This window comes from Simochromis diagramma, unplaced genomic scaffold, assembly GCF_900408965.1.
Source record: "Simochromis diagramma unplaced genomic scaffold, fSimDia1.1 OVJJ01000413.1, whole genome shotgun sequence".
Taxonomy (NCBI): Eukaryota; Metazoa; Chordata; class Actinopteri; order Cichliformes; family Cichlidae; genus Simochromis; species Simochromis diagramma.
In genome coordinates, this window is record NW_024386948.1 from 3,920,535 (window position 1) to 3,944,496 (window position 23,962).

Below are 23,962 nucleotides of genomic sequence, written 5' to 3' on the forward strand. Positions count from 1 at the left end.
TCATTTTTAGCAGGTTTTTCTTCATCTTCAAAAGCTTCAATCCCCTCTGGGCCAGTCTCAAAATTTCTCGTGGTCTGGCAGAATTGGTTGTGTTCTCCAGGTGGCTCTTATGGACTTGGCCTAGTGTATCTGCAACAAATGAACTTCAATGAGCCCTCCGCTTTGCTTTTTTTTGCCCAAATTTCGATATAATACAACAAGCGAGAGTTTGTGGAAAAAGAGAAACTTCAAAAAACCTTAGGAATTCAAAGGGGGGGGGGGGGGGGGGGTTGTGAATATAGTGCCTCATAAAGAAAATGCAACCTGATATCACAGCAAATTGTATAATAGACCAGCTGGTCTATTGTGTGGATGTTATGCTTTGCCTCGTCTATAGGTATCAAATTAACGTGCATGCTTAAGTTGCAGTACTTTTCAGTACCAGCAGAGGTTAAGAATTTGTTTAAAGCTTCATGAAAACAGTCAGAGCCAACTTTTAAAGAAACATTACTAACACATTTACACATAAATACATATCAACCATACAGCTTAATCCTACGTTGCATAGAAGGAGAGTCAAAGCATGACATCCAATCAATGGACCAGCGGCTCTGTTGGATTAAAGAATGTTTCATTTATGATATTAAAGTAGTGTTTTTGATGTAGGCTCTAGAGTGCAGGATGTGACCAAATTTACAGTGAACCAACAACAGGTTTATTTAATAAGAAACCTTTCAGGTATTTCTGATGTTTTAGCAACTTTGACCTGTGTAACTGATCCAGGTATAATGTTCACATCTGTGAGTGCAGTGGCAAAACGTTACCCTTATCACACAGTCCTCACCCAGCATGCTGGGAGTTGAGCTCCACATATTTCTGGTCCTCAGTAAAAATGAGGCTCATGTGTAAGTGTAGCCGCTAAGACTGGTGGACCTAAATCTTCACCACCACGTCTTTATACATACAAGCGCAAAGGGGAGTGAGCGGGTCAGCGCTCAGGGCACAGAAACTTAGCTGGCTTCAAACACCATTTATTTTAATAATACAAAAAAAAAAAAAAAAAAAAAACACCACAGCCAGAGTCACAAATACAAGACAAAATTCCCCGTATACAATAAAAGTAGTGTTGCAACCCGCTAAAAACCCTGCCGGCAGAAATAACTATACACTATTAAAACAAGGCTAAAACATGTTTTCCGTATACTAAAATCGTCCTCCCACAGTCCCATAATCCCACAATCCAGCCACAAATGGGCGAATGGTCCTTATATGAAAGAGACAGGAGAGGAACTTCTCTTCCGGGATGGGGAAACTCGCCAGCAACAGACCAAGGAGGAGGCTCCTATCGCAGACCTGTCTGCTCCGGACAGCGCGTCGCTTCACAGTCCCGCCCCACTCCACACCTGAACACGGCCTCCCTCGTCTCACCGTCAGATGCAGGCAGAGGGGCATCCCTGCCCTGTTGTACATTGCGGCCATCGCCACCCACTGTTGCCGTTCCTGCCGTTAGGACTGGATCGCCGAACAACTCGCGGCACCCCACAGTCAGGAAGCAGTTCCTTCCACACACGTGCGGTCTTGCACGCGTTCCTTTTTCTCCTCCTCACCCTTCGTGTATCGCTTCTTCCTGCTTTTGTCTCTGCGCTCACCATCCCCTTTAACAGGTCAACCTGGTGGCTGATAGGCCACCTTGGGGAACGCCCCCACCTCACAGGTGCCTACAATTATCTGTTTAGTCCACAGTGGGTTAAAGGAACATGGTACAACATTAACACAAAAATAAATATGAGGATAAAACCATGCAGTATAAATATCAATAAACAAACATGCAATATAAATATCCCAATAAAATCATGCAAATAAAATCAACACTATGTACCAATACACAGATTGATAAAACATAAAAACACAAATTTCCGCTGTGTGACATAAGTTCAGTAAGGAACATCTGTAATCACTCATCGGGCTGCAGACTCAATGCTAACATCATTATTCTGGTCCAATCATTTTCTTCCCTGCCTTCTGCTCTCTGTGTTTAAAATCTCAGTGGTCTTCTGTCATTCTGTCTTTCAGACTGTCATTCATGCAACCAGGCTCCTCCTCATCTTCATCTTGACTGCCACCAGCATCTAGACTCCAGGGGGTGCTTTGCTCTCCTCTCACTACTGGGATCTCATTCTTCTCTGATGGGTCACTGGAGTCTAATTGTCAGATAGCCTTACTGAATTCTGTAGCTCACTTAATCATGCTCAGTTCTTCTGCACGATCTGTCCTTGTAAACTTTTTTTTTTAAATTTTAATTTTTCAAATAAAAAAGAGCAGAAGTAGATTGTGACTTGAGGTTTTTACTTCCACACACTGTTCAGGTCAGTTATGACTGTTGTAACTGTTCACATTCACTTAAGGTTTTTTTTTTGTCACCATTGGATAATAAAGCCCTCCTTTACTTTCCAAATAGTGTTATTTAATTCTTTAAATCTCTTCTTATGTTGTAAATGTTTTTTTCTTAAACATCAAGCATCGTCTTATCAAAGACGTGTGTACTTGGAAGTTTATAATATATTTTGGATAATTTAGTATATGCCAGACAAGCTCTATGTTTATGTTTACAGTCAGAGAGCTGCACCAAAAGTGGAAATTCATACCTATCCCACTACACAATTGTCATGTAATTATAGGCATCAGACGGTGGTTGACAAAAATAAAAATAAATAAAAATAAAAAAAATAATCAGGCCAAGAGTTTGATTCCTTTTCAAGCTACTCTGTTTATTCAAATCAACAGACAAAGTGCACCTATATGTTTATTATGCTGTCAGATGGCATAGTTTCACTGAGGGATCACCATGGACAAAAGTATTCAAGCAAATTAGGTTTTTCTGATATTTAATGCAGAATTTATGTCTTTCTTTTTTAGTTTTTTGACAAATAAATTGAGAGATAGTTGGCAATTCTCTAAAAGTTGACCATACTACTACTACTACTACTACTACTACTACTAATAATAATAATAATAATAATAATAACAACAACAATAACGATGTAATGTAATGTTTTAATGGTATGCCAAAGCTATAGATACACCCTTTAAAATACCCCCAAAAACCATCAAATGCAAAACCGAGTGTACATTTAAAACATTTAAAAGTAATTGTTTCATTTTCACTAACAGCCAGTAAACACATTTGAAATTAATGCAAAACAATATTATTATACAAAGGTGGCTATGTATGTAACTTTAATATTGATTCACATAATCAAATTTGAGTATGCAAATTTCCAAATAGATTCTGTGCTGCAGAAACAAAACATTACCTACTGAGTAATGATAAATTCAGCAATACTCATCTTAATTTAAACAAAGATAAAACTACAAAGGTCTGATTAAAAATGTGGAAAAAAAAAACCCACAACACAATGCAACACAATGAGAACAAAGAAACCCTATTTTCTATTTTTAAAATTGCATAAATCCCTAATAAATCCATGAAGGTAATAGCACATACACGGAACTGCATTTTAATGCACAAATAAAACAACAAATAAACTTATATCTCATAAATCTACTGTTTTAGAAAAAAAAAAATCAAAACAGTACAATATATCAAGCAGCAACTAAAATATGTCAAACAGTTTCATTGGTTATGCTTCACTCGTGTCATGTTATAAATGACAAAACAATTCTGTAATATCATGTTTTTAAAACTTCCAATTAAAACAATTAAACAACAATGTAAAAAAATCATTTGAGACGTTTCTTCACAAAGTTTGTAAACTTCACTACATAAAAGCTTACATAGATGTGACAAATCCACGAACAAAGTATTAAATAGACACTTGGCAAAAAAGTTTTAGGAACTCAACTTTTTGTTGTTTGTCTGTTGTTTAATCTTGTTAGCAGAAATAATATATTTATGACTAAAACTGCGGCAGCAGGAAAAATGACCATAACACATACTTCTTTTGCATTGGTTTTAAACATTACAGAGCCCATTCCTTTCGTTTTTGCCCCTACATGTAAACACATAAACACAAAGAAAAGTCTCAGAATCACCTTCCCATGGGGAAACTGAGCACAAACTTTAATGTCCCTCATTATCTTTGGTGTCTTTCACATCGTTGGTCAGGGCTGTTCCACTGAGATCCATGACACTGTGATCTGAGGCAATCAGTAAAAATAAAATAAGTTGAAAAACACAATAATGGATGTTAAAAAAATCTTATTCCACAACAGAAACTAAGGTGTATACAAGCTGATGTTGTAATCTTAGTAGATATAATGTGTTAGTAAACATATTTGCATGTTAATATTTAGAACTTGCTGTTACATTAATGTCCAAGGTGTCTTTCTGCTGATATATAAAAAGTTGTCTGTTTGGTATATGTTTCCTTCCAAACATATATTATTGCTATTAAGAGCAACAAAACACTAATGGCGAGGGGACAGGACTTTTATTTTATATGTACCAATATTCATAAGAAGAGTAATTTCCTGGACTTGCTGGTTGTTTTGCAAATAAATACATGTTGGTTAAACTGGTAGTTTTACAAAATGTGTTTCGAAAAGAATTTTTCAACATGAAAGATTATCTCTTCATGACCATAATACAAACACGATCACTATAGAACTATAAACTAATAACAAGCAGCTACAGTTCACTGTAGTTTCACTGTTATGCTTTCTTACCTGTGTCTGCAGTTTTACTCTGAATGTCAAAGGCCACAGGACCTCTGATGGTGAATCCAAGGTAAAAGGTAACTGAGCGTGGTTTCCAAATTTTGTTTCTCACATTGGCATCCATCTCAATCTCTTTGCCACCAACTCTTGTATACACTTTGTAGTTTCTTACTTCTCCATCAAGTCTGAGAAGGAGCTCTTGAACAGCAGGCTTTCTGAAGATTTCTTCTTTCTTCCAGTTATCGCTCCAATCTGCTTCAATCACTTTCAGATGTTTCTCAATAACATTTCTGTGAACAATTCTCTTCACACCTTCACCTTTCCCAATGAAAAACACAGGAAGGAGGTATCTGTTTCGAAAGTACTTCTTATATGTATTTTCATAAGACTTGAGCATTTGCTGAGTTAACTCACTGAGGTCATAATCACACCGGCCTTGATTTCCAGCCCAGTACCAGAGGAGGGAGAACATGTGCAGCTCAGGTGGGTCTTTCTTGCTCGATGGCATTTTCCCTATAAATAGTGTGAGGATGTTGTTGACCAGAGCTGTCTCTGAATCTGCACTTGGACACATTTCTCTACACTTTGTAGATATGTATTCGAGCTCTGATTGAGTATATTGTTTGACAAGAAATGACAGTACTTCCACAGACTGGTCATCTAGGTTTCCATCCTGAAACATCTGGATGAGTTGTTTTGCAGTTGTGTCTCCAACATACTTCTGGTAGCACTCTGAGGTGTCTTTAGATATATATTCAGGATCATCTTTCTCCATGTTAGGCTTTGAGTAAGTCAGATATTTTTCCAAAAACAGGCATTTTTTCTCAATGTCATCTCGCAGGCTTAATATGAGATCATTGAATCTTTGGAGTTTGTTGTCTCCAAGTGATTCGAGGACAGAGCCCATCGATACTTTTTTGGTGAGAACTTTTTCCCAGGTTTCATCTTTACTGACAAGTTTGTAATACAGAATATTGCAGACCTGCAGGTAACCAAACTGCCCTCTGGAGTTATAAAAAGGTGAAACTTTTATATTGCCATGTTCTCTCATGTCTGGTCCATCTTCATCTTCAGCAAGTTTTTCTTCATCTTCAAAAGCTTTAATGGCTTTTTTGGCCAGTCTCAAAATGTCTCTTGGTTCAGAAACCTCATTGTTCATTAAGTGGTTTTTATGGACTTGGCCAAGTGTGTCAGCAACAAAAGAGTTTTGAGGATCTCTTTCTATTGCTCTCTGTGCCCACATTTCTGCCTGATTGTAGTCTTTTAGGTCTATATAATAAAAACGAGCAAGAGCTTGTGGAAAAAATGGATTTTGACCAAATGTATTTGAGGCCACTTTTAAAACTGTTGCACACTCTGCGTTTACCTGCTCTTTCCCCTCCATCATTTCAATGTCTAGAATCAGTCTAGAAAACTTTTTCTGTCTGATGTCTGTGCTGTTGACTTGGTCCACTTCTTTTTTCATTTCTCTTTTGGTTAGCATGTCTTTGACAAAACCAAGCAACCACAGAGGAATCGGATCTCTGCAAAAAGTGTACACGAAGTTTCTTGTTGTGTCACTTCTGGTCACACCTGCCTTTGCCAACAGTTCAGTACAATATTGTGCTATCATAGTGTGAGCCATGCGGACTTTTTTCTCAGCTCTTCCATCTTCTTGGAATATGATGATGAGATGACTGAAAGGCTGCATTTGATCCTCCAGTGGAAGGTCATCTTCATCTTCATGTCCGAGGAAGTCCAGGCACTGAGACTCCAGGAGATATGACCCTGGTACGTAGGCATTCAGCAGGCACAGGAAGGCAGCAAGCTGTGTCTTCAGTGGCTTATTTGTTTTTTTGCTGTTTTCTAATGCAGCACATGCCTCCCTGATGTAGTCCTTAGAGAAATTACTTTGCATTATGTTAAAGCCATGAAATTGTTCACATTTATCTTTGTACCTCTTTTGAAGCTCTTCCTTTTTCTTATCAAATTTTTCCTTCTCATTGTCTGAGAGTGTGTTCTTTAGGACAACGTGGTCACTCTGTTGAGGTGCATTGTTTCTCACACAGCTGAGGAAAATGACTACAGGCATACGAGTAACTATCTTCTGCTCAGCAACTGTCATACTAATGCTGATTTTAAGATCTTCCAGGATTTTCTTTTCATTCACTAACAACAGCACAGTGTTCTGGTCGTTTCGACTGCCTGCTGTGAAAAGTTGGACAACCTCTTTTGCAACTTTTGCCATGTCTGAGGTGGAGCCAGTTAAAACAGCACACCTGATGTGTTTTCTGAAGTCCCACATGACCTGCATGGCCATTGTAGTTCCTCCACTTCCTGGTTGGTGTGTCAGTTTTACAGCTGATATCCCTGGAAATGTTCTCTTTTTCTGAATTTGTTCCCTAAGTTTCTCATATCCATCTCTTTTGATAAAAGCAGTCCCAAGGGACTCTGCCTGTTCACTGATGTAGAAGTTTAACCACTGAGGTGGGGCCCCTCTGTAAAAATTCTCTTCTGTCTTCCCAGTGAGTGCTGAATCAGGATTTTCTCCTTCAAACTGATTTGCATGGAGAACATGCAACATTGTGCAGGAATCTCTGAATTCACTCCCTACATATACTTCCCCACCTTTAGCAGTGGACAGGGCTGGTCTGTTTTCCATACTCAGCTTTAGCTGTCCTGTGCTGTAATAAGTTTTAGAAAATGAAAGTAATTTAGTCTGAACTGTTCTTTGAGCCTAAAGGAGTAGTCTAGATAGTAGCAAACACAACCTTAAGAAGAGTTTTGTATGCTGGGGTTGCACATTGACCCTATGGAATGTGAAGCACTTGTATATGAAGCCACAATATCAACCCCTAAATTTACCTTCATACACAAAACATTCACTCACTGACTGGATTTTCAGGTACACCTGTTCAACTGCTTGTTAAAATGAACATCTAATCAGCCAATCCCATGGCAATATCTCAATGCATTGCTGTATTTATAAAATCTTTAGGAATCTCCTAAACCCTGGAATTATTCCATGTGCAACTACAGAGTGACTGTACTATCTGCAGCACTCTTTATGTCAAGATATACATTTACAGCATCACATTCATAAAAAGTTTAACATTGTTGCAGATGAAAATTCATACAGATTTTTCTTGCCTTGTCTTTCAGTTGTTGCAAATGTAGCTGAGCTCCTCTCAAATGTTCTGCTGATCTGTGACTGGTAACTATGTTCTATAACCTGGGTACCAGGAAGCTGCTATATATAGTATACAGCCACATGCCACACCCAGGAAAGGTTTGTGAGTATATGTATACACCCACCAAAAGACCCGTAGAATGTGAAAATCAAAGTGAGTAGTATGCTATGATCAAAATATTAGAAGGAATCATTTTAGGTAATATATACTGTCACATAAAAAGGTAAATGGGATTGGGGTATATTTAAGATATTTAGATGGAAGAAAATTAAGAATGAAGCTAATAAAGAAAAATTAGGGACTATGTTAAGAGTATAATATTGTATACTTGATGCCCCTCGAACTTCATGAGGAAGAATGTCTACATTGACTTATGTTATTGTTTTCGTACTTTGATCCAGCAGTATCGTTTTACTGGAAAGGTTTTACATTTCTGGTAAAGGGTGGGGTGAGTTCATTTGAATAGAAATGTTACTGGCAACAGGCCAGTAACATTCTTTACCCATAACTTTGTAACACAGTAAGTACAGTGTAAAAAATGGAGGTCAACTAGTAAATTCATTTGAAACTACGACTAAATTGAAAAAAAAGTTCTATTAACATGTTCGCTGTAAGGAATTTAATATTTTTGTTCTCTCTCATAATGAAACCTACCACTGGATTTCTTCACTATTGAACCTGATTGTCTCTGTAGGCCTGTCTGTCTGGTTTTATCGGTGACAATAAATCTCGTGTACTGACAAGGTTGGAGAATTCTGGTAAAAGGTTGAGGTGAGTTCATTTGAACAGAAATGTTACTGACAAGAGGCCATGGAAATGTTAATATTTGTAACACTGTAACTGTAAAAAAAAAAAAAAAAAAAAAAAAAAAATACTCAGTGAAGTAAAGTTTTATTTTTCCATGTTATTAAAACATGTTTTTTCTACTTTTATTTAATTTCTTTGACTTTCTTTTATTCTCATAACAAAACCTAAAACTGCATTTCTTCACTTTAAGTTCTTACTGTTAACCTGTAAACCTACCTGCTGGGTTTTCTGGTACTGACAGAGGTTTTTGTTTAGGTCCTGGAGGCAAACTGGAGGATGTTTTTAGGATTGCTTAGTTACCAGAAGAACCAAACAATACTATTCCAAGAAAAAACGTAATGCTGAAAATGTCTCTTAAATGTATTTAAATATAACTGCTGCAGATAGGTTTAGGCTACCTTTTTGGAAGCCACTGGACAAAGCAGGAGAGTAATATCTAGAAATGGCCAACTACTTCAGTTATTTAGGTTATTGTTCGAGTGGCTCAGTCACAAATCCTTCTTTTTCATTTCTTCCTCTGATGTCTCCATCGGCAAGTTTTCTTCCTTGTAAAAATTGCACTTAATAACTTTACTTTTGTAATTTTGAAGTTTACAAACAGGGACATGCGAGGAATTTATTCATTTTTAGTGTAAAGTTCATCAGCGTTTTTATTTGTCATCTCTAACTCTGGATCTAAATCTCACCACATCATCCACCTTGAAATTCAAAACTAAGTTATCAAGAAATCTGACAGCAATATGTTCACTCACGCCAATGACAATGGTGACGACGTCGAACAAGAAGAAGTGAGACCTTCTTTCTGATTGTGATTTTTTCATATTAAACATACACAAATAAAATGAAATACAGATTTCCACTAAGTATAGTCGACAAGTATATCACACTCTCACTTAATTATAAATAACATATTAACAACACACACACATGTATAAGTTCTAATAAACTCTAAAAAACATTAATGATTTATCCAATTTCTGAACAAAATATTACATAACTCAAATATAATCTTACATTTATATCCATTTAGTTCTTAAATACTTATCGTTTGAATTATAATCCAAAACTCTAATTAGTTTTTAATTAGTTATTAATTAATTATTACAGCTGTATGACATGCCATAAATTTTAACAGTTTTTTTAATCACGTGACATGTGCGGGTCATAAACCCCTTCTAATATCCCTCCTTGTATACAATATTTTGGGTCAGTTTTTTCTTATTTTGATCCAGTAGTATTGCTTTACTGGAAAGGTTGGACATTCACCTCCCTATATGAACTCACTGGCAACAGGCCAAATACCATGTGAAAGAAGAAAGTGCTATTAGCATAGTTACTGTAAGGTATTTAAGCTCTCCTTCATTCTCATAATGAAACCTACCTGTCAGCGCCTGAGACTCAGCCTATTGAGTTATTTTGCATTTTTGATTTCTTATGATGTATTGTGGATAATGTTCAGTTCTAGTGTTATTATTAGTGAGGGTTTAGTCTAGTTAACATTGTCATTCATGCTCTCTGGTTTATGTGTCATTTTCTGTCTTGTCCTCTATGTATAACTTTTAGTTATGTCTGTGTCTTGCCCCCCTTAGCTGTAGCCATGTTCCTCTCCTTGTATTCATTTCTGTTTCCCCAGTCTGTCGTGTATTTCATGTCTGTGTGTTCCAAATCCTATAGTCAAATTTGTGCTGTTATGCCTACGTCTCACCATGTTTCCTGTTTTTTTTTTTTGAAAGTCTTGTGTTGCCATGTTCAGTGTGTTTAGTTGTATTTCTCCTGTGGTTCATTTGTGTCAGCTGTGTTTCGCCAGTTGTTTCCACTTCTCTCATTATCCTTGTGTGTATTCAAGTTCTCTGTCTTCCTTGGTTCAGTGTCAGGTTATCTGTCTATCTCGCTTCATGTCCATGGATTCTCATGTCACTTAGAGTCTCAGGTTTAGATATGCTCATGTTGTGCTCATGTTATAGTTTCATAATGTTCTGGTTTTTGCAAGCTCCTGTTCAGGTTCATGTTCATGTCATAGTTTCCATGTTTTGTTCTAGTTATTCCCAGTTTAGGTTATCATTTAGTCTTTGCCTTTGTTTTGTTTTTTGCTATCATCCTGCATAAACGACTTGCTTTTCGTTACACTTCAGTTTTGTCTCCCGTGCATCTGGGGTTGGGTCCGCTCTTCAAACACACTGGGTGCCCAGCTGTAACACTAACACTGCTGCTGACTGTCTCAACAGTCAATATTTACAGACAAAAGTCTACAGGTTTTATCATTAAAAATCTCTAGGATGGACATGTATTCATCCTGAAATTGGATTGTGGTAACAGAAATTACAAGTTGCTGAGGATTATTTGTACTCAGCATGAAGACAAATAAAGCATTTGGTACTAGTCCAGTGACATTTTCACCTCTCCATCTTCAGATTTTATAACTTCTTAGTCATTTTTGAAGGAGACGTCCAGGCAACACAGAGTTGGTTAGCAAATATATTTTAATATATAATAGTATATTCATTTTAGCACAATGACAAAATAGCTTAAATTCAGTTCGGTCTCATTTAAATCATGACAAAAAGCCACACCTTTATATGTGTTTGAATATCTCATGATGTTTTGCTGCAGTCATTGCAAAATAAATCATGAATCCTGAAGTACTCCCCATGAGAGGAAATCCTTAGCAAAAGTGTCTAACAGCATTGAGCCCATCCAACAGGGTTACTCATGTGAGCTGAAATATTTAATGGTTGTAATGATGCTCCTCACTGCACTCTTAAGGTCAGTGTAACACTAGATCACTTCAATGTCTCACATAACAGGCAGAACTCTTAATCGTATCTATTAAAGAGCAACAGTTCTTGACAAATGCAATGAATTAGATCAACTATGAAACAACCACACCTGCCACTTGTAACATCAAGTAAGAACTATGCACTTTACCAAAATTAGAGACTAGCAGAATATGAGACAAAACATCCCACTGACAGACCGACTGACTCAAAAGGCAGTAACACACAGGCAACCCACAGAGCCCAACAACTAATTGAGAAACACATCAATTTAAAATGTTTACCTTTCCCTCCTGTGGTAATGGATCCAAACTAGATAACTGGAGAAATTAATATTTAATATGGAGGTTCATAATAAGTTAAAGGTATGACACTACTGATATAATTTGTAAAGAAAAAAATAAAAAAAATGCCAAAACCTTTCATGTCAGCTCGAACTGTTAGAAGCCTACAAAAGCCAAATCAAAAACATAGGAAGCTTTCTAAGCTGTAAGTTAGACCTTTAACCACAGTGGAGCAGGAAAGGACTCCATTACTTCAGTGCTTAACCTCCATTGTCTGCTACTACAAAACACACATGCCTAGAGATAATGATTGTTCAGGATGAACATCATGGAAAATTGCTCAAAGTCACGTCACAATTTCAAGTTCATTCACTCCAGCAGTTTGCAACTGAATCAAGTTGGCACTTTTACCTAAGATGGGAACATTTTTATGCATGAAATGTAAACTTTATTTGTCTCAACAAAAGCAAAAACATGTTTTTGTTGTGCAGCTCTAGAGAAATGCAGCACACGAGGTTAAAAACAAAAAACAAAACTTAAGCACAGTTTTCAGGAAAGCCAAACTTAATGCAACTCATTCTTCTAGTGACAGTTCAAAGGTACAATGGAAAACAACAACAAAGAAAACATTGCTGCACAACTTCATTACATCACTCACCGTACATTCAGCATTCCTACAGTAACAACAGCCTCATTGTCATTAACGACATCTCACCCATGTACAGCATTCTTGTGCAACAGGTGCCACATTCAGAGTGATCTGATAGAACTAGATGTGGACATGAGTTGCACACCCTCCCCCCGAGATGCTTCATCAAATATGAACCTACATATTTAGATGTGCTCACACGTCTGCATTTTATCTTTAACAGCTACAAACCACCAAGCTACTCCTCACTACTTACACTAACTACTGTGCACCTTCTCCATCTATCACCCCACAAAAGCACCTTTAACCCTTCATTAAAACTTGACTTTAAACATAAAAAAGGAAATAAAAACTCAGGAGCCTCACATGGTGAACATTGAATAGGTTAACAGACCATTATTAGATATAAATGAAAAACTACGTTGTATAAAATATGAATGTAACATACATTATCACCTCATCATGATGTTATATATCTTTTGACTCATTATATTTATAGAAATCTTTGCTTAAAATTCCCTTGCAGCCAATCATATGTCACCAGGTTGTTACACAGAGCTGTTAAATGCAGTCAATTTTCATTGGCTATGGCAGAAACAGGAATTCTGATCGAGCCAATTGCATAAAAAACTACAGTAGCTGCTGTTTGTTCTGATGACAGTTTTCAGCTGTTTTTCACACCAAGTTTTTTTTGTTTGTTTGCTTTTTGTGAGTAGAATTAAATAATATCACAAAGAACAATTTGATTGGTTAAACCAAATAGTAGATCTAGGTAAGTTGCTGGGCTAATTAGCTTCCTTCTACTTCCCTCATGAGAGGATAACTCACAAAACTCGGGTCTACATTTGTAAAATTTGTATATACACCTACATCTACATATGTCCGCACCTTTTATATGTCCTGCTCGTGTTGCAACTTCGAAGTGACAACATACCTCACGTGAACAAAATGGCAGAATGTGATACTGTGACCTTTGTCTTTTGTCATGATTTGGAAACTCTCTGAATCAAATTATTTTACAAGCAGTGACCACAACACACCTGATCAATTACAACACAGTAAAACATAATGTTACATATCAGTAAATACAATTAAATGAATATCACTTTTTAATATATAAAAACATCACCCAAAGCTGTAACAGCAAAACATAAATGAAGAGAATAACACGAATTAGAAAAAAAACGTTGATGCGTGATCTCCTTAACTAAGCACAATGTGTTCATCCCCTTGGTTTGCTTCCAGTTAGTAAAACAAAATCAGGATATGTAAAAACAACAACAATATATAGGCATTGAATAAATTAATCAATTTAAATCCCAACACAGTGATATATATTCAAAATACATATTTACAACCTATTAAAATAAAAGAGAGAGAGACAAAAAAAATAAGTCCTAAAGGGAAAAAGTTTCTTGAATGAATTTTAATTGACTGTTAGCATTTCATGCTGAAAACTTTCACAATGTCCACCTCTTTACCTGAGCTCACTCATACTAATGTATATAATTGTGAATTTACCATAAATAGGCAAGTATTTTAGTAGGTTAAAACTTTTGCAGCATTTAGTAAGTTGATATGCACTTGGTACATGGAAATCCAAATCTGACATCATTTGTGACTGATATGTTAAAATACTATGTGCCGGTGGCTACAAAGGAAAAAGCTAAGGGAAAAGAAAAAAACAAAGCACAAAAACAACAAAAGGGTGCAGCACAGCAACATTTCGGTTGCTGACTATGAATAACCTCAATTAAAACATTTAAATTAAGCTATAATCAGGAGCTAGAACATCAGACAGTTTGATTTTTTTTATTTCAAACTACTAACAAACTACCACATAGTTTTATTTCCATTGCTTACTTAAATTCTGAGAGTGAGGAAAAAAACAAAAGCCACTTAGTCACATACATCTAAATCCACAAACTGCTGTTGAAAAAGCAGTTGAAAAATAAATAAAGAGAAAAAAAAAACTTCTAATCTTCGTTTGCTGACTTTTTTTGAACAACAGTGGAAACACATGCCAAAAAAAAAAAAAAAAAAAAAGAAAGATCTCTTCACAGGAATTGGTAAGTGGCGATTAAACATTCATGGCCGATAATTTCACTCAATTTAACACTGAAAGACCATTACCCACAGGTCATAGCAGTGAGTACAACTGCCTCCCCTTGCCTGACAAAATGCTCATGGTTCAGGTCTGATAGATGCAGTGGTCCCACTTTGTGTTCAACAGGCTAAATCAGGAGGGCAGCCACCGCTTCACTTGGGGTCCGGCCTAGTCTGGACTCTGAGGGGAAAATCCACCCAGAAATACTTTGACACTGTTCAACTAAAATCCATCTGGTGATACTATTCATTTAAGAAAAAGTTTACCGAAAACACGTCTACTTTACTTTCTCCTTGTGTGAATGTTTGCGTTTAAAGCAATACAACCAGTGAGGGTTTTTGTTAACTCAGAAACTGGCTGATGTTGTCAAAAAGTAAAAAATGTGGAGCCTTCATAACTGTCACTGGTAGTCCACAGATTTCAGTTTTGGGTATTGAGTTTTTGTCTTGAGGCTGATAGGTCATGTATCGGTAGCTTGAAGAAAATGGATCGTGAAGTGCTGAGATTTTCACCTCTATCCGAAAGTCTCTCTAAGGTCAAATGGTGGAGAGCCCCAGATTTAAATCCAGACTCTCCACCAGGAGCTTTTCCAGATGCTTTTCTTCCCATGCTCCTTAGATTTAGAGTTTTTTCTTCTGTTTCCTGTTGTCTTCTTGAGTTTCAGTGCATTTGACTGCTCAGGGCCACCGTACAAACAGCCATTATCTGTCAATATTGGTTGGCCGATATATCACAGCACTGCACACACAGAGTGAAAACTAAGCAGGATCAATGATTGAAAACTGATTACAAGTTTTAGACAATGTTCATGACCATCCACTGTTGAATAATTATAACCACCCCCCCCCAAAAAAAATTAAAACGTGTTCACAATAATGTCAGTGTCATAAGTTTCATGTTGGAATGGGGCCACAATCCTCGGGTGACCATGAGTGTGTGCACCAGATTTCCTGTCAATCAGTTCAATAAGTATTGATATACTTTACTATGGACCCAACTGGTGAACGGGACTGAACGCATAAAAGCTAAACCTCAGATCGATTTAAGACGTAGCGTATCTATAACAGTGTTAAAGTATTTAAAGATGAATTATTCCAGTACTATAAAAAGCTTGATCTGGCCTTGATTAGCTGGATGCTTTATATATAAAAAATAAATGTCCAGCGTTGGTGGTTAACCTCAGCATATGATTGCATTCATTAAAGGACTTTTGACTAAGACTTGGCTTGCTAAAGAGCAGAATGAGAGCTTTACAGTATAGTTGGTCTAACAAGGTATAATTCCCCAGTTTCAAACAATGAACATTGGAAAACAAACACTTTTCCTTTCCAAACACTGCTCAGTTCCTTAAAAGTGCCACTCCATCCAGTACAAACATCATGCAATGTCAACACAAGAATATCAGAATCTTTGTCAAACACCCTGACTAGTCACAATTAAAGAGCTCAGTTCTTTAGATTAAGCGGTTTGTTGGGAGGTTGTGTTACAGTGCAGTTTTCCTACAGACAGAAATGCATAGGATACAAATTAGTCAAACACTACAATAAACGTCAAGCAATACAAAAAGAAAAGGAGAAAAAGAACAGAAGCAGATCACAAAAACTGTGATCGAAATAAAAGTCTTGGTCATTGGCACTGGGGGTCGGAGTGGAAGGGAAGCGGGGCGGTAGCGGGGCTGGAATAAATAACTAGTCATACACTGATAAGATTTATATGTGGTTGCCTCATTTTTGGATCCTACAGCTGTGAGGACAACAAAGACAGGTGCAGAAACAGACCACAAACATTCTGTACACACTAACACTGAAGTCCTTAGCAAATTTCAGAATAAAAGTAGCGTCACTCTCTAAAAAAAAGTGAGAGCCGTTTGGTGATCGACTTGACGTGCGTGCGCCTCGCACACAAACTCTCACAGTTCTGGAAAATTTTAGGGGTAAACACAAAGTCTGCTAAGGCTTCATCGTGGGGATAAGAGATACACAGTGTTCAAAAGAGCAGTTATTATAGTTTAGTTTCAACAGTCTTGCTAGCGATTGTGTTTGGTGCATGGCAGGAATGGCATAGTCAGCTTAGGTTAGGTTATGAGCCGCTGTGTGCATTAGAGATCCTTGTCACAATTATGTACACTTAAATAAATGTAGGTGTTACTGTCACATGCCATGTTTTTTTGTCTTTCTTTCTGATGCTTTCTGCCATTCTGCACCTTGACTTGAACCTTTATTTTTCCCAGAGGCCTTAACTTGTCTACCAGTCGGAGAGAAATCACATGCGGGTCAGTTATTTCCTGTGCAACAAATGAAACGAAAAAAAATTACTTGTATGTATAAATACCGCATGGGAATCTTTTTACATAGTATATATGATATCTTATATATTCTATTAAAATATACTTTTCAGTTTTCTAGAGTAGTCCAAAGTTTGTCTTTCATCTTACTTTCAACTCATGATACTGATTAGTTAAAATTAGGGTGAAAGTCGGCACAGACAGTGGAAATTTGCTGCTAGAGTCGAGCTCTCAATATATTATTTCTGCTATATTATCTTTTAATATATTATTTGTATATCAACGTCTCTAATCAGCTCATACAAAAGATTTTCATGCTAACAGGTGATGGAAAAAAAAAACTTCAATGATATAGAAATGACTGCTATAGATTTTATATCTAAATAACTCTTGCTATGACTGTGAGCTAAAGGCAGATATTGGCTTTTCCTATGTAAATCAACTTCATACAGCTTCCTCTAAAATACTAAGACTTCATGAAAAATGATAAATAATGATTTATTTAACAGTATAGCTCCATCCACACAGGAGGCGATTTACTGATGATTGGTCGCTAGCAGTCAGCATGTCAAACAGTGATATCTTGTGCTTGAGTTAAACTGAGACAAATTTAACTTAAGACCTGCCCACTTTGTGCAGCAAGCACTTTTTCCTCCTTTTTTTCCCCCACTTTGAGTCTCTGAATGTGACTTTCTATGGTTGTTTCCTGTGTGGACGGGGCTGAAAGGGAATGAATATAAAACCGTTAGCTGAATAATAGTCAATTAAGTACTTTTTTCTGGATTTGTTTCTAAAATGGCAACAATGTGGTAACTTGATAACTGTTGTTTTTAATAAACTATGATATATTCAAAGGAAATAGTTACACATCTGTGGAAATACGGTGTTTCGTTTTTCACCGTTTCTCTCCAAATTTTTGAAGCCATTCACAAATCCGGGTTGCAGTGTAGCGTCCCTACGAAATGCTTACCAGAAGTGAATTGAGAATTATAATAATAAGATTTTCATTAGCCAGTTTCACAGTAATTAGTATGCAAACGTCTACCTTGATTCCTTGCTTCTTTGAAGCAGCACCAGTGCTGCTTATCTACCTAATGTTATTAGGCTAAGATATTGTTATGGGTTGCCATGGTTGCACAGAATAAATTCAATCACCTTATTATGACATTAGATGACACAATGTTAGCTGCTCTAAATAGAGATCAACAGTAACAACATACCCAATTTCTGGAAGTGAATTTCTCATTCATTTTCTCCATAGATTTCACTCAAAAAACCTTCTAGTCTTCTCAAATGTATTCTTATTCATTTTTTGTCGGTTAGCACAGCTTGGCACAGTACTTTGTTCCTGATTGCAATAACTGTCCTGGTGCTTTCTTAAATTTTGTGTTACTCAGTAAGGAACCTGATGTTCATGGGTTTAAACACCAACAAGTATCTCTTTTCCATGACATCTTGAATAAAGCACACACCATCGTTTCATACTTGTACCTCAAGGTAAGCCTCCTTTGGTGTGTTCCATCTTTATGGCTCGTACTCAAACCCACTATGGAGAATATGAATGGGATTTTTACTCCGTGGCCTCACTGTTGTGCTTTATAGAACAACATAACAACCACAAAGGTAATGCCACAAACAGAATATGTGCAATAAGATCACCCTCTCTATAAGGTACCTTCAGTAGTACCTGGGAACCACTGCTACTATGACTTCTCTAAGGTTGACTTCTCTTGAGCATGGGTTAAAAAAGACGGCAAATAGAACAAAATAAAACCTGGTATGCACATGCCAAATGTTAAATAACTGGTGCTGCTGATTCATTTGTGTAACATGGAGGCATTTGTAGCAGTGACCTAGCTAGCTGGCGGAACAAATCGGCTGCCGGATTCATGTATAGCTAACACTGGGTTTGATTAGCTTAACTTGTCTTAAAGATCTGAAAGAGACTGAAACATCCAGTCTGACTCTGTCAAAAAGATAAGTTCTTCAAAGGATTTTAAATTTAATTTGTTAGGCTATAGACAGGCTGTCCACTCCAGTATTCCCAGTCTTTATGCTAATGCTAATCTTCTTTTAAGCAGCTTAAGCTGCACATTACATGAACCCTGTCACAGAAATGAACCAGAGGAATATGTTATGTATGATTACTTTTAATATTTAATTGCTTTAATTGCTGCAGTTTTGATTTTAAAATTACTTCTGATAATGCAGATTACTGTTTACATTTCTCACATGGTAGTTCAGTAGTTTTTACACAATTGTTTGTGACATTTTGGCTAATTTGCACATTCAAGGCAAAAAAAAACAATAGAAACATTTAACTAGTGGTTAATTCTGTTAGTCTAAGTATATTGCATTATACCTATAATCCATATACACCTTTAGTATTTCTCTTTCTTCTTTTTTAAAATTAGATTTTGGAAAAAATAAATGAGCCATTGTTTAGTTTAGAGGCAGGGGTTTGTAATTTCTGCTTCCTCTTGGGAGGATGTAGTCTTTGTTTTAAATTTGACAACCTTGACTGTCATGCACACACAGATGGTTGCAATAAACACAGTATCAAAGATCACACTCATTCTGAACTGACCCACTCAGTGCCTTAATCGAGGGCAGACTTTGGCTCTCTCTCTCTCTCTCTCTCTCTCTCTTCACACACATACTCTGTTGGTCCGTCTCCAGATTTCTTCATGTAATGTCTTTTTTTCTGCAGCTTCCAGTCTCTCCACAGCTTGGGAAGAGTCTGCGTCACTATGATCGGATTGGTTGCTTGTGTTGGTGGCGGCCTGCGTGGTTCTGGTATGTGGTAATGCAGGGAAAGGGGGTGGGGGTACGTGGCTGGATGTGCGAAGGGGTGAAGAAGGAAGGGCTGGCCAAAGACGGTTGATTGGATAACTGGAGTGCCAGGAGTGAAGAAATCAAGGTGCCAAGATCAGGGCTGGACTTCGTGACCTCATGCTTTTTTAGGGGGTGGGGCCAACTTGATGATCTCATCTTCAGATGGCTGGCGGATGATGTCTTTATTTCACAGCGGAGGGGTGAAATGTTGGAAAAAGAGAGTTGAGAGAAAGAAAGGGTAATCATAAGAAACCTGGTCTTTCAAAAGGTGCAAGACAACAAGTATAAGACAGCACATTAAAAACAAATGATTTAAGTCTTTTCTCACGTAAAGTAAATGCTTCTACAGATATCCGACTCACACAGCTCGATTTATAGCTGTTTATAGCTATTGTTAAGACTAGACTCAGTTTCAGGCATAAGGAACGTTTTCTGCTGCTTCGCGTTAACACAATACACAGCATCAGAATAAACTTTGATTTCTCATCAAAAATGTGCCGACAACGCTGGAAAGATTTTCCACCAGAAACTTGTTAAATGTTATGTTTGAAGTCCAGTGTGCCAGCTCAAATTTGGGCATACAAATGTGAATTCAGTTTGCTATTTGCCTAATGCAAAACAGTATAATTTTTAGTTTTCAACTAATTTTTAAAAAGATTTCTAAAGTATTTGCCTTTTCTTGTGTTTGTGACATGCACCGTCATAAAAACCAGCAAAAACAAGCTGTCCATGTCCTCACATCTGTCTCCCTGTGGGATTGCTCCTCTCTCTGATTCCTGTTCCTCTGTCTCTATTCTCTAGTAATAACACAAGTTAGCAAGCAGCTGTTAAAAGTTAGCAAACAAAAGTTGCTTTTTTCTAAAAGATTGTAATGCGATTTACTTTTTTTTGCAAAGTGCTAAAATTGAAAACTCCCAAATAACAATGTTAGTTATGTTCTATCTTTAAAAATCTAATTTTGTACTTAGTAAATGAGTACTGCCAATTAAGGGCAGCTGTGTCTTAATCCTTACATTATGTGTCAGTTTAATGAATTTGTTAATCACCATACAAACAGCAGGACTAAGAACATTCATGACATTTGATGAACTCTTCGATGGAAAGATAAAGAATGATGATGATGACGAGGAAACAACAAGACTTATTTGACCATTGTCCTCACATTTTTATGTTGTAATAACCTCACTCTATTACAAGAGAAAAATCTTGTAATAAACTAAACAAAAAACTAAATAAAAAATGAATAGATAGAGAATGGAAATGAACATTTTCAGTTCAACATGAAGCCTCTGAATTAATTTAACCTCTCAAAAGCTGACAGGTTACTGCAGTCTATTGGAAATTGCAGTCTGTTTAATACCAGCAGTATATTTCAACCTCATAATTAAATCGGTGTCTAAAATGTTGAAAGTAAAACATGAGATTTAATTTAAAAATAAAAAAGGGGAAACGGAGGAAACTGAAATGCGGCTGATACGACATAATAATTACTTTATTTCTCACATATTGTTCTTCCAGTAATGCTGAAGCTTTTGTTGTGACTTTACATATTACTGGTTAATGATTACAACATCAAGTATAACCATGTAAAACACGATTTCTTTTTAATCTATTTTATGAGCAGATCAGCCCGTTTCATACATTTACTGAGAATGAAGATCACTGAAGAAGCTGTTCAGGCAGTTATTCGGTTGAGCCACTAGAGAGCAGAACTAGATCAGATTTGGGAGAACATTAAACCAAACAGGGAACAATCTTTCAAATAAACAAATTCAACTTTCTCAATTTTTAAGACAGAGCGTGCTACCTTTGTATTTCTTGGCCGAAGGGATGCGTGTGAGCTTGGTGTCGATCTCATCATCCTCAGAAATCTTGAGCACTTTGGTGCGATACTCGATCACCCTTGTCAGGAGGTCCGGTCGCCGTGAGATCTCAAAGATGTGTTCGATGTACGACAGGTTATCTGCATTAGGAAGCATTATTAGAGGAGATTTTTTGGCTCATAAAGGTGTTTCTGACATCAATTTAAGCCACACATGAAAAGAACCATAACAAGAAGTGGATCTAATTTATGTCTCTCACCCTGGGCCAGCTTGTCATTCTTCTCCAGGTAGCTGAACCACTCTTTGGAGGAGGTGATGTTGTTGCTCTGGTCCTCAGGGATGTCCTCCTTGCAGGCAGATTTGAGCTGCTCCAAGTCCTCGTTGGTGATGTTTTCAGACAGGTCGCTGAGCAGAGAGCTGTACTCCGCCATGGTCTGGTCACGGGAAGAGGGAAGAGAAAGAAAGGTTAGAATTGAAATAATGTTAAGTTGCAACGATGGCAGCGCGAAAGAACAAAACCTACAGCGATGAGAGAAAGAGGTTCCTAAATTATCTCAATCTAATATTGCTGTGTGCAGCAGCAGCAAGCAGCCCACCTACTTCCCAGACTTCACAATGGAAAACAGCGAGAAAAACTTAGCTGATGACAATAGCATACCGTCACGGTGGGATGGAAAAGCACAAAGACACAGAGTCATCTCCTTTCTTTAAGGTCATTTGCTGCCAGAGTTTGGTTTTTAGCAGAGAGTTGGAAGAGGAGACTGACTGAAGAGAAAAAACAGGACCAATCTGGACAAAACACAGACTTTTAACCATAACAAGAAGGCCCCAAAGGGAAGATCTTTTAACCCAGAGGAGGATTTTATTTAACATTCAGTCTATTTTTCTCCACCACAAGTCGATGGATTTTTTTTGATAATCTTTTTATTTCATATAGGTTTCGCAGATCTCCCATTTGTCCAGAAAACGATTAAAAATACATCAGAGAATATCATAAATGAAGATATCTGACATGTAATGATAACAATGAATATGGGCACTGCATTTTATTCGGGGTCAACACCAGCTTCTTCTTGCAGGGTGTAAAATATGGATGCAAAACAAAAGCACTTCTTACTCCTGCTTATGCAAACCTTTGTGACTGTCTCCCCCTAGTGAAATGACTGAAAATGACAGTTTCTTTGTTTGTTGGCTTTTCTCTGTGTTTCAGTTCAATTCAATTCAATTTTATGAATACATCGCCAAGCCACAACAGCAGTCACCTCAAGGCACTTTATATTGTAAGGTAAAGACCCTGCACTTATTCAAGGAAAACAGAGAAAACCCAACAATTTCAGGACTTTGAAATTGTTGCGGCTAAACATGTGACTCCTGGTTTCGACTGGGGAGGAGACCAGAGGGGAAAAAAAACCAGTTTGTGTGCAGGATTCTACATTCACTGGCCAGAGAAATAGGTACACCTTGCAAATACCACCGTGGTCCTCCTTTTGCCTTCAGAACTGTCCTAACATTTCATGGCAAAGACTCAACAATATGCTGCAAATACTCCTCAGAGTTCGGTCCCAGTTGACATGACAGCATCACAATCTGTTGCAGATTTGTCAGCCGCGCATCCATGATGTGGATCTCCTGTTCATGCTTTGATGTTGTACACTAAACTGTGATTCTACCATCTGAACGTCACAGGAGAAACAAATCGAGAATGAGACCGGGCAACGTTTTTTCAGATCATCTGTTGCCTAGTTTTCACGATCCTGTGTTCATTACAGCTTTTGTTTCCTGTTCTGAGCTGACAGGAGTGGCACCCGGGGTCGTCTTCTGCAGAAACTCAGAGAGAAGAGGGGTTGAGCAGGTGTACCTAATATTATGGCTTATAGTGTATACCCAGATTTGAAAAGAAAATGTCCTGGCACTGAAATGACAGCCAGAGCTGCATCCCCCCCACCCAATATAAGATATAAGCTCCAGATCAGAAGTAGAGGACATCATCTTATGAATCGTTTGCTGTGAAATCATGATCCACAAGGGGACGACAGCACACACTTTGGGAACAGCTGACACACATTATTATGTAATCCACTGGAGCTACGATGTAATAAATATTCATTCTGGGCGGATAACGTGAAATTCTATAAACAGAGTCGAGACAGTAATTTTTTACATCTCTATTTACACTTAAAATAAAGCTGTGCTTCCTTATGTTTTACTTCAATACCAGTTTGAATAACAGATTTTGAGGCTAACAGTTTTGACTCACAATTTTTCCTTCTCCTAACATCTGCTTCTTTTCAGCTTTGACATGAAATGTAAGCAGTGGTCAGAAGATTCAGTACACAGGCATGCTGTGGTCAGAGATCACACCAGCGGCAAAGGAGCGTGCGTTTTAAGGATTTTAGGGTTAAGGTTGTTCTTACAAAGACATAGTATGAGGGTATTTGTTTTTGTGTGTGTCAGTGTGTAGGAGTGTGTGAAAAAAGGGACCCCCCCCACACACACACACACACACACAAAGTAAAACAGAGACATAAACTGACAGTGTGTCAGACATGTTGCGCAGCCTGTTTGCTCCGCTC

General features: G+C 37.4%; 2 protein-coding genes across 2 annotated transcripts in view; both read right to left on the reverse strand.

The window, feature by feature from the left end:
* Positions 1 to 3,204: 3,204 nt before the first annotated feature.
* On the reverse strand, positions 3,205 to 7,932 carry LOC120737515 (sterile alpha motif domain-containing protein 9-like). Its single transcript, XM_040038272.1, has 3 exons — positions 7,786 to 7,932; positions 4,666 to 7,319; positions 3,205 to 4,137 (listed from the first exon to the last, which is right to left on the reverse strand). The coding sequence occupies exons 2-3, from the start codon at positions 7,295 to 7,297 to the stop codon at positions 4,061 to 4,063; spliced, it is 2,709 nt and encodes a 902-aa protein (XP_039894206.1). The 5' UTR covers positions 7,298 to 7,319; positions 7,786 to 7,932; the 3' UTR covers positions 3,205 to 4,060.
* An 11,638-nt stretch (positions 7,933 to 19,570) lies between these two features.
* Positions 19,571 to 23,962, reverse strand: part of LOC120737498 (astrocytic phosphoprotein PEA-15) — a 51,824-nt gene continuing 47,432 nt past the window's right edge. The window contains exons 2-4 of the mRNA XM_040038247.1: positions 21,649 to 21,823; positions 21,374 to 21,529; positions 19,571 to 19,746 (exon numbers count right to left, since the gene is read on the reverse strand). Of these exons, the coding sequence (XP_039894181.1) occupies positions 19,682 to 19,746; positions 21,374 to 21,529; positions 21,649 to 21,820 (393 nt within the window). The 5' untranslated portion in view covers positions 21,821 to 21,823 and the 3' untranslated portion in view covers positions 19,571 to 19,681. The remainder of the gene's footprint in view (positions 19,747 to 21,373; positions 21,530 to 21,648; positions 21,824 to 23,962) is intronic.